Raw genomic sequence first — 15,449 nt, 5'->3', positions numbered from 1 at the left:
GACACAGTATGTTGCATATATTAAAGTTAAGTATTAGCAAATATACAGTAAACACAGCAAAAACAAGTTTACTATGTTTTAAAAACAAGTTTACTACTTTTTACTTGCTTTTTAAACCAAAACCTAAAGCAAATGTATTAAGCAATGTATTTCATTACAACTATTTTCATTAGGCAATTTATGACAAATGTATGTATTTAGTTTTCATATTTTGAGCATTTTTGGCTTTTTTCATACACTGAACAAATGAGGTGGATTACAGTTATATGAGGAGAGCTTCTGCTTGGTTGGATTGAAAACCAGCAAACACACTGAATACAGCTGAGCCGATTGATACTGTACAGATACATCCAGTCTTTACATTTGTTTTTGAAGTACTTATGCATTTTTATTTTTATGAAGCAGTGAATGTTTTCTTTCTTTTAACTTATGTGTCTTTTATGTTCATATGGGATCAGGACTTTAGCTGAGTATCACTTGTTTTTGGATCAAAAGACAGATTATAGTATCGTCTACTCCTCCCACAGAATCTGTAATCTGGAGTGGCCTTTTTTCTTGCATTATCATGAAGCCTGCTTGAACTTATTTATTATTTTATCAATTAAACACACAGACATGCTCTGATCAAGCCTGTACTTCTGGCCTGTAGTTCCTGGTGGGTTTAAACTAGAGTAAATGCAAAGGTTCAGAGCCATGACAAATCATGCATGCATGGTCATTTCTTAGCTGAACGGCTGTTTTCTACGAAGGAATACATTTTGTTTATAAATAACATTTCAAATGGTTTCGTGTCGCACCAATATTGTCAAAGAACCCTTTTTCAGTTTTATATAGAACCTTTTTTGCTAATAGTGTGTGTTATAAGTATAGGTGCTCCTATATGGGCAAAGCTAGTCATCACAATACAATAGACTATATTTTTTAAAATGGGTTCCTCAAAGGTTCACTGGTTCTACATAGAACCATATCAGCTCAAAAAGACATTTGGTTATTTGGTCATTTCTTGCCTGAAATATTATTTTCTATGATGGAAAGACTACTGTATATTTTTTCTAAAGAATATTTAAAAATGGCTCTATACATAGCACCAAAAAGTGTCCCACTACTTTGTATATATATATATATATATATATATATATATATATATATATATATATATATATAGTATAGGTGCTCCTGTATGGGTTATAGCTAGTTATCACAATACAATAGAATGCAGCCTTTAAAATAGGTTATAAAAGACTGTAAAACAAATGTATTGGCGAGTGGTTCAGTTCTATGATGGAAACCTCTTAAACAGGGCTGCTTAATGAACATTTCTTTTTTTAAAAAGGTTCTCGTACACATAAAACATTGTTGTGAGTCTAAAAATAGTGTTGGTTTTGAAGTTCCTACAGATCACACTTTTCATTGCAATGCAGTGGACTGCACCCATAATAATGGGTTCTTCAGTGATTTCAGTAGTTAAAACAGTGGTTCTGCATAGAACCATTACAACAAAGAACCGTTCTACAAAGAACCATTCGGATGATTGGTAATTTCTTGGCTGAGATGTTCTTTTCTATGATATATATGGTTCTATGCACCAAAAAAGGTTTCCACTATTATTACGATTCAAAGTCAAAGAACCCATTTTCAGCACAGTGTGGGTGTCCCCAAAGGCCAAAATATTACTTGATCGCAATGATCACACTCTAAAAGGAGGCTCCTCAAAAATGCTTAAATGGGTCATTTTTTGGTCCCACATAGGGCTAAAGAGGGTCCCACTATTGTTGTTGTGTTGCACGTTGGTCAAAGAACCCCTTCAGCTGAGAATGTAATGAGGGTTTAAGACAAACATAAACGTGTTATGTTGATGGTTTCACTATTAATCGTGAATACTGATGGATTGTGAAGAGCAGCTGGAATCAGCTGTGTGTTTGTGTGTGGGTCTGAGAGCCTGTCCTCGCCTAACGAGCCGCTCTGCGCTTCCGTGAACTATTGATCTATTGATTTCTCTCTCTGTGTCTCTTTGAACTCCAGTTTCTCAAACGAACAAAACCACCCCGGGGAAAGGGGCAGATGTTCTCTGAGGGACATCGGCACGCGACTGTCTTCAGCTGAAGAATTCAACCCCTCTCTCTCTCTCACACACACACACACACACATACACACACACAAACACGCGCGCACGCACGCACACCCATACACACACCCCGAAACCTTTTTCTCCTTTACAATAGGCAGGCTACTGTGAAGAGTTCATGCCCACTCATAGCAGCTGGCCAGAGTAATCTGACTTAGGACACAAAGACGTGCTCACTCAGGTCTCACGACCAGTGTTAATCTGGCAGCGAGGCCATTATACACACACAGAGAGAGAGAGCGAGAGAGAGAGAGAGAGAGAGAGAGAGAGAGAGACAAACACACAACACAGAGAGAGAAAAAAAACAGATGGCGGTTCTCTCTTAGCTGGCCTTAGATGTTTCCATCAGCTGCGATGCTGAGTCGCTGAGTCTTATCAATCATACGATCCTGAGCCACGCGTCTGCGCCTTTGTCATTGTAATGGCGCGCGACTCTGCTGCGTCACGTTGCGGGGTCTTCTGTTCTGCCTCGCAAACAAAACATTGGCGTAAAGGGTGAACTGTAGAGTGTGCAGCACTCCATCCCCACCTACCCCCCCCCCCCCCCATAGATACACCTTTCTGGTGAATTAGCCCATATCCTTTATCCCATTATCCCATTCTTAGTTGGTCAACTGGTGATAAAGTAAATGTACATAATATCGAAATGTGTGTGTGTGTGTGTGTGTGTGTGTGTGTATGTACGTGTGTGACAGCACTGCAACTCGTGTCATTAATGGAACGAGACAAGTGTAGGGCAGTCGTAACGGTTTTCCCAACTCGCTTTGCGCTCTGTTTGCTCGGACCGAGGTAGGCGCAACAGGTCCAGCCTACCAGCGCGGTAGCGGCCACACGCTCGAAGCCCCCGTGCAGCAGCACGCTGTCCTTATTGTACAGTGTTGGTGTTCCCACGGGCCACTCGCTCGAGCCATCTAGCTTCCAGCTTCCCTAACCATATGGTCAGTGGCCGGCCATTCAGTTGGCCGCTTCTTTAGCATGCTTCCAGTCTAATTTGGAGGAAGAGTGCGAGAGAGAGAGAGAGAGAGAGAGAGAGAGAGAGAGAGAGAGAGAGAGAGAGGCAGTAGAGACATGCAGTTGAGATGTGAAAAAACGCCATTTGGTTGGGAGCAGATGGCTGGCTTGGGGGCCGTGCGCGTCTAAAGGCGTGTCGTGCCCTTCAGAGAGAATCCCCAAGGGCTGTCACCCCCCCCCCTCTCTTCCCCTCCCCTCCACATACACACACACATACACACACTCACACACATCACCACCACCACCCCTCCTCTTGTATTCAAAATCAATGAAAATTAAAGCGCGAAGAAAAGATGAATAGTCAGACCTCGAGTCCCGGCCTTTGTTCACCGCAGCTACTGGTGGGCAGGAGTTAAAGTACAACAGCCCCCTATAGAAACACTTAAGTTAAACAGTCTCTCCATAGTCCACCTCCAGAAAAGGGAGGAGGAGGACGAGAAGGGGAGCTTTCTGCTTGATTTCACCAAGACAGAATCGCGTGGCATAAATTAGGGCTGAAAAGAAAAGAAGGGAGTGGGCATAAATCCAGGAGATTTCACCTCGCCTTTCAGCGAACGCTTTGCTGCAGTAATCGCGAAATGTGTGCTACGTCAGTGTAAAGGAGTGTCCGGTGGAGGGTGATGATGGAGGGCTCGGGGCGTTGCGGTGGTCAGCTGGAAGGTAGACGTCCGCGGACTGAATGGGGAGCACGGTCATTTCGGAAGAATGATGAGGAGGCTCGACCAGTGAAGGAGGGGGGGTAGGGGTGGGGGGGGGTGCTCCGGATTGACACCTGTGATGGGATCGTTTTACACGAGCTAAGAAAGAAAAAACATTCTTATTAATGTAAAGTTCAGCATTAAAAGAGTCCTCAGTGCGAACACCCTTACAGTGCTCAAGGGTTCTTTAGTAAAGATGTTTCTGTAGAACCATGACAACTCAAAGAACCACCTGAATGCACCAGTGGGTTATTGTGTGGTGTCAATGATGGAAAACTTCTTTTATGGTTCTTCAAAGAACCTTTTAAGTGGTTCTATACACAGAACTTTCAGTTTTTCTAAAGTGCAGATTATGGTTTTTGAGATCCTTGAGGAACGTTTGGTTGTTCATTGGTTTAGAAACTGTGGAGGAACCTCTTAAGGAGCTTTGAGGAACCTTCTTTTCAAAAACACATTTTTGAAGGTTCCTCAAATCCCATGAAAAGGTTCCTCCACAGTTTTGAAGTACCACACATTGAAGAACCTCCAAACGTGCCTCAAGGAACACTTTCAGCAGTGTATGGACCACGCTTTAAGTTGCAATAGACTACACATTTAAAAGTGGGTTCTTCAAGGGTTCTTTAGTATAAGCAAGGTGTCTATATTGGCTGCCTCGGTGATCTTTTTAAACTGTTGTTAAAGGGGTTCTTCAGTGGTTCTTCAGTCAAAGCAGGGATTCAATATGAAACCATATCAATTCAAAGGACCATCTGAGTGCTCAAATGCTCACCATATACATACTAGAACCCCCTTGCCAATGGCTCTAGAGAAGGTTCTAAAAGGGTTCCACTGATGTTCTGAGCTAGTATTAGAACATGCAAGACATTTATTTGCGCTCTCTATGATCAACAGTTGCTCTGACACTTTCTAGTGTCTAATCAGTGAGGGTGACCTCCCTGTCTATGTCATCACACTGCCCCCGAAAACAACAGAGCCCCCCCTTCTCGTAGGGAGCCGCATTCCTCCAGCATTAAACCGGACAGTCGTTTCAATTAACGCCCTAATGAAGACCACCCTCGCACATGAACACACACAACATAACACGCGCGCGCGTGCACGGGCTCGGGCATGCGCATTTACTCATCCGGCACACTGGAACGGACTGTGTAAATGTATTTCATAACCACAAAAGAACGAAGCCCCCCCCCCCACCCCATCCCCGCCCCCACCCTACTGCACCACTCTGAATGGTGTGTGAAGCACTGAGTATTCGGGGTGTTTCGGAGTGTGGTGCTGCGCTGTGCGCCGCAGCCACAGGAGCGCAGCGGAGGCGGTGCTGTAGAGACAGCAGCGTGCGCCGAGGGGAGCTCTTTCTCCCCGTTACAATAGTGCAAGGGGGAGCAGGTGCTGCCCGAATTACCATACAGCTGAGAGCACAAAGAACAAACTTATTCTCCCCTCACACAATAACAAAGTGCCTTAATGACAGCCACGCGAACGACACACACCAGCTCGGCTTTACTGCCCAGCTTTAGGCGTGTATAGAAACGAGGAAAATATCAACAATTCGGAAAGCTCACGTCACCGAAACGCGTAACCTCGTATCCATCACGCATTAAAAAAAAGAGGAAAAGGTGACATCAGCAGACACTGACCTCATTCCGAGAGAGGCCTCTTCATTCCCTTATTATCTCATCCCCTTATTCTACTCAACTTTTAAGCAAAGCATCCTATCACGTGTTGCGTTTTGGAGCATGCAACAGGTGTAAACCAGCTTAGTCATGTCTGTCGGATTTGAATGCACTTTATTGGCCTTAAATGTGAACGCAGCTAATTTAATTCGAATAGTTTTCATTCGTCACCAATTTGAATGAATTAGCAGACACACAGTGAGTGGGACGGTTTCCAAGCTGTACAATGCGGTATTACAGCCAGGGGTACTTCATCTCTGATCCAGGACCCCTTCTAAAGGCTCGCGATATGTGATGTAATTTCAGGGTTTATGCCTGGATGTGTAGGATTCTCAGGCTTGATTTTTTCCCCCTATATGTAAATGAGATTGTGCCCCCCCCCCTCCTCCTCCTCCTCCTTCTCCCCTCTCTCTCTATCTTTCGCTATGTGTGTGTGTGTGTCTCTCTCTCTCCTTTTTAGTAATGGGGAAGGGTTGCACATTTTACAGCTCAGTGACCATTTGGCGATCTTTTTTTTGGGGGGGGGGGGGGGGTTGGGGTTGTGGGGTGTGGAGCGGAGGGGGTGAAAAGTGTCCCTTTGTGACAACTCGAGCCAGATTGGGGAGTAGCTCATTTGCATCTCATTACCCTAGCAGGCGCACTCTGTATATAATGGGCGGCAGGCGGACTGGGACATTAGACACCCGCACAGTCACTCTCTCAATCTCTCTCGCTCTCTCCCTCTCTCACTCATTCACTCACACACACACACACTCTCTCTCTCTCTCACACACACATGGAATCAGGAGCTCTGGAGGAACAGAGTTGTGGATCCGTACAAACTCTGAGTCAGCGCTGAGTCAAGCAAAGGGGAAAGTAGTTTCACAGCACGGGAGCAAACCCTTTTTTTTGCCCCCCTCTTATCTTCATGTGGGAAGCGCGAGCGAGCCGGACGCATTGATCACTTGGACTAATCGCCTGAAATTTGGGATTTATCTCAATCGTACAAGGGAGGAACTACATGGCCTGCGGAGGACGATAAAGCTAAACCAACCAGACCATCAAACCCTTGACTGAAATAATACAAATAATAATAATTAAAAAAAAAACTTCAGCGGTTCTTTGGAGTCTACATGACTTTTTGAGCAGCTCGGGCAGCGCTGAAGATCTTCACCACCATGGGGCGACTTATGATAGCTGCTGCCATCCTTTGCGTCATGCTCAGCCAGGTAGGTTGATTTTTGAAGTTTGTGGCAACGTTGGTAAACTCGAGTGATTGTGTTCAACAGACAAGACGAAGCTGAAATATCGCGTGAAATAACGACCCTTAATCTTCTCTTGCAGGGGTTGTGTTCGGGGGTCTTTGAGTTGAAGCTGCAGGAGTTTCTGAACAAGAAAGGAACCACGGGCAACGCGAACTGCTGTAAAGGAGCACCAGCAGCCTCGTCGGGGATCCAGCAGTGCGAGTGCAAAACCTTTTTCAGAATTTGCCTGAAGCACTACCAAGCCAACGTGTCCCCGGAGCCCCCGTGCACGTACGGCGGTGCTGTTACCCCTGTTCTCGGATCCAACTCTTTCCAAGTTCCTGAAACGGCTTCAGACTCGTTCACCAACCCAATCCGCTTTTCATTCGGATTTACGTGGCCGGTGAGTAACTCACAAGTCTTACAAGAATAGTATTACCAGCAATAATAATAATAATTATTATTATTATAATTATTATTATTTTAATATGCTGCAGGACTCAGCTCAGATTTCTAAGCAAACTCGTTAAGCATCATTAGTCCTGTTCACCCAGTCAAGGTAAACGCGTTGGCTCATTTGGACCCCTCTGACAAATGTTGGAGGGGTGGGAAACTTCACATCCCCGGGGATGGTATATAATTGCCAGCTCAGCGTGAAATTCCGAAGCTTTCATTTTACTGCAGTGTGAACGTGTGAACCTGGGGAAGCAGAGCGTGAATCCTAATGTTATCACACCTCCACCCATCCTTAGCTTCCGATCTATGTAAAACAGAAACGTTTTTGCCCAAAAAACAAAACAACAACAATTCTGATCAATTCTGTTTTTTTTATTATGATTATTTTTTAACAGGGCACATTTTCCCTCATCATCGAAGCCCTGCACACCGACTCCAACGAGGATTTATCCACCGGTAAGAATTCAACCCCACCACCCATAAGACAGCTCAACAGAGTTTCAGAGTGGGAAATTAATCAAACTTTTATTTTTTTAATGTCTAGAAAACCCAGAGCGTCTGATCAGTCGTATGACCACCCAGCGTCACCTCACGGTGGGAGAAGAGTGGTCCCAAGATCTACAAGTGACTGGGAGAACGGAGCTGAAGTACTCGTACAGGTTTACGTGCGATGAGCATTACTACGGCGAGGGCTGCTCGGTCTTCTGCCGGCCACGTGACGACGCCTTCGGCCACTTCACCTGCGGGGAGCGCGGGGAGATCATCTGCAACTCGGGCTGGAAGGGGCAATACTGCACTGAACGTAAGTAGAGCACGAAGCAAAAGTTCGTTGGGAGTCCTCTGTGTACGTCTTGTGAAGGCATCTAGCACAACATTGACTTACCTTCAGCACGGAAATGGTCGCTGGAACGCGCTTTGGAGTGATTAAAAAAAAGAAGAGAAAAGAAAAAAGAACAGGGACGTTGGCCAAATAATGGCACGCGTGCCATAGATTAAATGTAATGCCTGATTGGTTACTTGGCAAAGCGCTTGGCGTTGATTGGCTTAGCGCGGTGAGGTATTGTTGGAAGCGGGCAGCTGCTGAGTGAGGGAAGACAATAGAGCAGCTGTCCTGCACTGGCACCATGTACACCAGCTGTCCACCCTTATCTCCACCGACTCTGGGACATTATGGGGAGGGGTCTGTATGAACAGAGTGAAAAAAGGGACTTCTGACCCACAGTTAGGAGAAAAGAGGCTTTTGTTTGTCAATCTTTTGTATGAGTGCAACTGTGTTAAGCAGGGTCTCGTTCCCAGGGTGCTGACAGAGGAATATCCCAACTAGGCCACTACAGAAAATCACTGCTGAATTTTAAACGTGCCCAAACTAGAATCTGTCCCAAAGAAGTTCATTCGTAATTAATGTTTGCCTATTTTTCTCTCAACAGCAATCTGTCTCCTGGGGTGCGATGAGGAGCATGGGTTTTGTGACAAGCCTGGTGAATGCAAGTAAGTATGATCATGATCTTCGATGAAGTGTCAACAACCTGTTGCCTCACATATGAAGATAAGTTCTAACCGTTGTTGCGTTTATTTTTTAGATGCAGAGTTGGCTTCACTGGAAAGTACTGTGATGACTGTATCCGTTATCCTGGCTGCTTACATGGCACCTGCCAGCAGCCATGGCAGTGCAACTGCCAAGAAGGCTGGGGGGGTCTCTTCTGCAACCAAGGTAAATGTTGTAGGATTATAAGGAATAGGTTCACCATGATTTTCCTGTAGAAAAAGGGATTCCCCTTATCAGCAAGAACTAACATTTTGTGTGCCGTTTTGCTTCAGATCTTAATTACTGCACACACCACAAACCGTGCGAGAATGGGGCTACTTGCACCAACACCGGCCAAGGCAGCTACACCTGCACCTGCAGGCCTGGCTTCACAGGAGCAAGCTGTGAGATCGAGGTCAACGAGTGCTCTGACAACCCCTGCAGGAACGGAGGAAGCTGCACTGTAAGTATATTGTTTAACTGCAGTGGGACACTTGGAGTTTGACCAGAGAGAGGATGTGAAGCTCTTCAAAGAGTCCAATTTCACTAAAACCATACAATTCCTTTGGTTTCACAGGATCTCGAGAATACATATAACTGTGCCTGTCCTCCTGGCTACTATGGAAGAAACTGTGAGCTGAGTGCCATGACTTGTGCGGATGGCCCCTGTTTCAACGGCGGACGTTGTGCTGACAATCCAGACGGAGGATACTTCTGTCAGTGTCCCACGGGCTACGCTGGCTTTAACTGTGAAAAGAAGATCGACCACTGCAGCTCCAACCCCTGCTCAAACGGTATGATTGAGTTCTGGATGTCAGCTCTTCAGCAGAACCACATTAAAGTCTGAACCAGCTTAATCAATGTCTTCTGTTTGCATTTATCTTCAGGTGCCCAGTGTCTAGATCTAGTGGATTCCTACCTCTGCCAGTGTCCAGAAGGTTTCACAGGAACGCACTGTGATGACAACATTGACGAGTGTGCCAGCTACCCCTGTCAGAATGGAGGCACTTGCCAGGATGGTCTCAGTGACTACACTTGCACCTGCCCGCCCGGATACACTGGCAAGAACTGCAGCTCGCCAGTCAACAAGTGTGTGCACAACCCGTGTCACAACGGGGGCACCTGTCACGAGAGGGACCACCGCTATGTATGCGCCTGCATTCCCGGATATGGAGGACATAACTGCCAGTTCCTGCTCCCTGAGCATCCTCAAGGACAGCCCGTTGTAGAGGGAGCTGATAAAAGGTACTCGGAGGACGAGGACGACAACACTTTTCCTTGGATGGCGGTCTGTGCTGGGATTATACTGGTGCTTTTGCTCCTCCTTGCCTGTGCTGTGCTGATCGTGTACGTCCGCATAAAACTGCAGCGGAGGAGCCAGCAAGCTGAGAGCCATAATGAAAGTGAGACCATGAACAACCTGACCAGCAACTGCACTCGGGAGAAGGACTTGTCCGTCTGCATCATAGGCCCCACGCAGGTGAAGAACACCAACAAGAAGGTGGACTTCCAGAGCGACGCTGCCTGTGTGGAAAAGAACGGTTACAAGTCTCGCTACTCGTTGGTGGATTACAATCTTGTTCATGAACTGAAGCCGGAGGACTTGGGAAAAGAGGACTCAGAGAAAAGCGACACAAAATGTGAGGCTCTTGACCATGACTCGGACGAAAAGCACAGAAAACATTTAAAAAGGTAAATAATGCTGAAGATTTTTGAAGAAATCTGTGGTAGACGAGCCTGTTGCTGTTAATCATGTGTGTGTGATTCTGTACTAATGTTTGTTTTTTTACCTGTTAATTTCAGTGAGACTTCAGACAAGTGTCCAGAGTCTACGTGCAAAGACACGAAGTACCAGTCTGTCTTTGTAATATCAGAAGAAAAGGACGAATGTATTATTGCAACTGAGGTGAGTTTATGTCCACGTCACATATAAACTCCTCAGATACCACTTTTTCAAATATCTGGACCTTTCAATTATTGCATCCTTCAGCTGTGTCAGAAAACTCAATCTGCCCTCTCCTTCTCTTGCAGGTGTAACGCCCTGACCGAGCGGTAGCTCATCTCGCTCTACAGGAGGTTTTACTCCAGTAAATGCTGCTCAAAACCAGAAGGAAGGTTTCCTTCATGCGACTGCTGCTGTGGGGACTTATGTTGATGGTGATATTCAGAATGAGCTGGTTCTCAACTGAAGTAAGCACAGTGACTGCAGAACAAGGATGTTGGGCCATACTGGCTCGCGCTCTCAAAGTTTTTCGTTTCCCCCGGAACGTGCCAAACGGACTTGTTGCACTTCCCGTAGGGAGAGTTGTTCTTTTACCTCATTGCACTACGGAGGGTTGCTTTTTAAGTAATGTATTTAACATTCAAATGAAGTGATTACTGTCTATGAGTATGCACTGACTGCAGTGTCCATGTTTAAATTCTCTGATCCGTTGCATAGGTCAGGAGAGGAAAACAAAATGCCGCCATCACAATTGTTCAGTTCTTGATAGAGAAGCTGTATTCTTTTTATTTAAATGTTATTATTTGTGATTCCTTTGTTTGTGTGTTTTTTTTGTGAAGTTAAGTTTGACGTAATTTAATCTTTTTCTCATTTTTTTTTTCAAATTTGTATACTGTATATAAGGCACTTCGGGTCAATGTGACTGTTTTCCTACAGTAATGTATTTAATGTGTTTAAACCTATGGGAATTGTTTTATACGTGTTCCTAATGAAGAAAATCACCTTAATATTTTTCCAAATAAATCCTGTATGAAATATTACCATTCTAGTGGCATTATGGCATATTTAGTTTATCCAGTAACGGTTTCTTTCCTTCTAGCGAATGAGCTGGTCCGAAGCAACTGAGACTTAAAATCTATGAAGAAAGTCTTCTGCCTTTTATGGCAGATGTAATAAAACCTATGTAATACCAAAAGTGTTCCACTATTGTAACAAGAAAAAGAATCCTTTAGCTGTACCATGTAGACCACTTCTTGCTCTAAGAGTGTAGAGATTGCAATCCTTGGCTTCAGATTCTGGAGACATTTTTGGGTTCTCACCACACAATAGTGGAATAGTGGACAGTGTGGTTACGACTTGGATGCAAGACTTTTTGGCTCTGTAATGACAGACAGGTTCTAAAAAACATCTTAAACAACTGTATACAGCTGGATGAATCTACCATCAAGTCTTAACCATGGCTATAATGACCGAAAGCAGAACACAACTAGCGCTGCTGCTGAAATCCAGATTCTGCTGGCTTTCAATTGACAGAGTCCAACAACTTTAAATACTGGGTTTATCGTCTGTGTTAGTTTTGAAAATGAGATTAAGTTCAGGCTATTAATTATATTTGTGAAAAAGGCAGACCTAAAATGTAATGACACTCTGAACCAGTTGAGGGCTTTGTAGTGAATGCAGGAAGCCTGTAGTGGCTCCAGTTGGGAGCAGTGAAACGTATTTGCAACTGGTTGACAGTTGTTTTCACATACCAGTGCTAAGCTTTTAACTTAACTTTTTTCACTCGCACAATGGCTTTTCGCTGAGTTGGAAAATATCAGGAGACAGGCCTAAAGCAGCTCTTTTGTTTCTTCATTCAGGACAGGCCCGTGGCACTGCTCAGTAACCAGTGCTGAATATCTTCTGTTAGATCTTTCTGCAGTTATGTGTCTGTAAATGAACAATGGTAATTGGCGGAAAGCACAATCTTATATGTGCACTGTGTTTAAATCTCATTCACACATCTAAATAGTTTATAGTGGACTCATTTCAAGCTGCTTGTTTCAATATAAACAATGCTTTCAGGACTCCGAGAATGAGGTCGCTCATAAAGGGCTAAAATAAAGTTCATGGCAGTCTTTTTAAACTGTTGTGAAAATTTTTTAATTTTTTATTATATTATTATATTATTATTATTATTTTAGTATAGTTTTAGTATAGTTTATCAAAATCTGTCAATACAAACACAAAAGCGACAGGTGAGAGCAAGCCTGATAAAGGATGTATTGTAAATTTTATAGGTCAAAGCAGAACATGCTTTTGATCATCTTCTCATATTATCATAGCAATATCATTATTCACTTTTATTAGCAATTGAAGATATTTCAGAAGATATTTCATCATATTAATGATCCTTAGGTTTTTACTCATTTTACTCAAAACACTTAAGATGTTTAGTTTGATCAACTGCTTAACGCAGAAAGGCTTATTACACACTAAGATGTATTACACAGTAACTGCAGGGACGTCTGTGCAAACTGATGGGGCTATTCTTTGATAACGGAAGTTTGTAATAAAACTTTTTAAACTCATTGTCTATTAAAAATAAATAATAAAACTAAATTAAATTATTCAACTGCACTGCCCAAAGTGCCGTACTATATTAAAACAACACAGCTGACTCAGTTTCACTCATGTTACACTGTTTTTGTTGATAAACATGAATACAAATATGACATGAAGTATTAAAACCAACAGCACTGCTGTATGTTTATTTAGTTATTTAGCTCTAGGCTATTTTTAAATCAGTGAATTAATAGTATGTATAGAGATCTATACCATATTAATTTATGATTTTTATATGATGTTAAGATCTTACCAGTGTTGCATAAAATCAGTGAAACGGTCATTAAACACAAACAAAAAGTGCAAAGTTCAAACATTACATTCAAACATTACAGGCAAATCTAAGATTAATAATGCATAATCCTGGAATTCTAAAATAGAGTTATCCACTGCTGATATAGTAAATTATATGGTGCTGTCAAATTTAGAATCTCAAACATCAAAATACAAAAATATATATTTTCCCCTCAATTACGGAATTTGAGTTTGTGGTAAATCAGGTAATTTAGGCTACTGATATGCATTTTAAACTAGCTCTCTTCAAATTCAGAAAGATGATTCCAGTTAAAGGTGGGGGGACTGTTTTTGAAATTTGGTTTCAGCTAGCTGTTTTGAAATTGGACAGGCCAATAAAAACCCTTTTCCTTTGTGTATCAGTTTTCTTTGTGTTTTAATGTGTACCTGGAACAGAACAACTGATTTCTGTTCACTGAGCTGTTGGTAATGGTCACAAGAAAAGAATAATAACACCAGTAAACATCTACACAGATACCCAACATCAGCTACCACAGAAGCTAATAAGCCCACTTTGTTTGGTTAAATTTTTGAAGCTACGTCATTCATGCATCCGCTGCACAAAAGGGTGACTTGTCAAGCAAGCAAAGTTGGCATCACACTTTGTGCCCTTTAAATGCCTTAGCACTTAGGCACACAGTTATTTACTGCCGTCATTGCTCAAGGCTGATCATTTCTTTCAGGCTTTTCAGTTTGTTTGACAGTGCGAGCCATTATAGCTGGCTGAGAAATTGGCAATTTGCCATTCTCTGCCATTATTTCTTTGAAGAAGGAACCAGCTGGTTACGTCTTTCTGCTATGCACTGTGGACATGCAACATAATTGGCAAATCAACTCACTTTTTCATTTGAACACATCCTTTATTGACTGCTGCCAAAATGAAGAAATAAGTTCATCAAACATAAAAAGTGACTAAAAATGAATGACCCCACTTTAAAAGTGTGGATCAAATGATGACTTCTTCTCCATGAGTTCATCCTTGCTCTTTTAAATTAACTGACCTCTAAATAGATACAATGTGTTTTTCCCCAAAAATCCCAGAAAACCAACCACAACTAACCAATAATATAATATAAAAATATTCTGTTCCATGTTAGGTCTCTGGCTGCAATTATCTGGCTGATGAGTAGTGATATAACATGTTTAGGAAGGCATAGAGCTTCAAGTGCATTACACTTTAGAGATTTTCTCATGCTGGATGTCAGAGGTCTTCAAATCTGGACACTGAATCCAGTTTCCAGTCATGGGTCATGGTTTTGCTGGACGTTAAGGTTACAGTTAATGTAATTGATTGGTCACATAGTGTTACACCTACCAAGGATTACAAAGTCCAGAACTGGAAACTGGATTTCAAGCAAAATCTCTTCCACTCAGTTAAGAAAGCTTTTTACTTTCTCCTTCTAACTTGCCATCTTGGAGATGCATGTGTTTTTGGGACCACAATGACACACTAGGATTTCATAAGAGGCTAGGCTTCATATATAGCAATGATGGAACTTGCTTTAGATATGCAATATACAGAACATGCACTGATATACTGTCGTACACAAAGCACTGTACACTGCTTGCCAGTTTGAAATTGTAAAAGGTACCAGAGCTTCAAGTTGATAGCATGTAAAAGTTACATTACTGACATCCTGATATCGCGATGCACAATGTCATTTCAGAATAATATGACCACCTCTGGTTTGGAATGGCCTCGGCCCATTACATCAGCTCCACTGACCATATAGGAGCACTGTGTGGTTCTATAATTACAGAATTAAGTCTATCTCTGCATACTTTGTTAGCCTCCTTTCACCCTGTTCTTCAATGGTTAGGACTCCACACAACCTTACCACTGAATTCTAATCATATTACCCAATTGTATGTTTTGGAAGGGTGGCAGTGCCATGTGAATCTGTGTATATGAGTGGAATGTGAAGCAGTAAGGTAAATCAGGTAAATCATTTCCCATGTAAATATACAGATTGAATTCAGTCAGCCAAAAAATGGCTCAGCAAAAAATCTGGGAGCTAGGTAAAAGACTAGGATATGTGCAAGGCCAGCCAATTTGGTGACTATTGACTTTTGGTACTTTATTAGTAACATTAGCATTGTAGTCTTTATGAAAAATTGGT

General features: G+C 42.8%; 1 protein-coding gene across 1 annotated transcript; it reads left to right on the top strand.

Annotated features, from left to right (window-relative positions):
- Positions 1-6,199: 6,199 nt before the first annotated feature.
- dldh (dihydrolipoamide dehydrogenase) lies at positions 6,200-11,424 on the top strand. The gene is made up of 11 exons (XM_072677655.1): positions 6,200-6,712; positions 6,828-7,130; positions 7,579-7,639; positions 7,728-7,985; positions 8,611-8,671; positions 8,764-8,894; positions 9,002-9,171; positions 9,286-9,502; positions 9,596-10,400; positions 10,512-10,614; positions 10,740-11,424. The coding sequence occupies exons 1-11, from the start codon at positions 6,662-6,664 to the stop codon at positions 10,743-10,745; spliced, it is 2,166 nt and encodes a 721-aa protein (XP_072533756.1). The 5' UTR covers positions 6,200-6,661; the 3' UTR covers positions 10,746-11,424.
- The last annotated feature ends 4,025 nt before the right edge of the window (positions 11,425-15,449 follow it).

Source organism: Salminus brasiliensis, chromosome 4 (genome assembly GCF_030463535.1).
Source record: "Salminus brasiliensis chromosome 4, fSalBra1.hap2, whole genome shotgun sequence".
Classification (NCBI taxonomy): Eukaryota; Metazoa; Chordata; class Actinopteri; order Characiformes; family Bryconidae; genus Salminus; species Salminus brasiliensis.
Note: the sequence above shows the minus strand (reverse complement) of the source record. Positions and strands in the feature narration are given on the sequence as shown.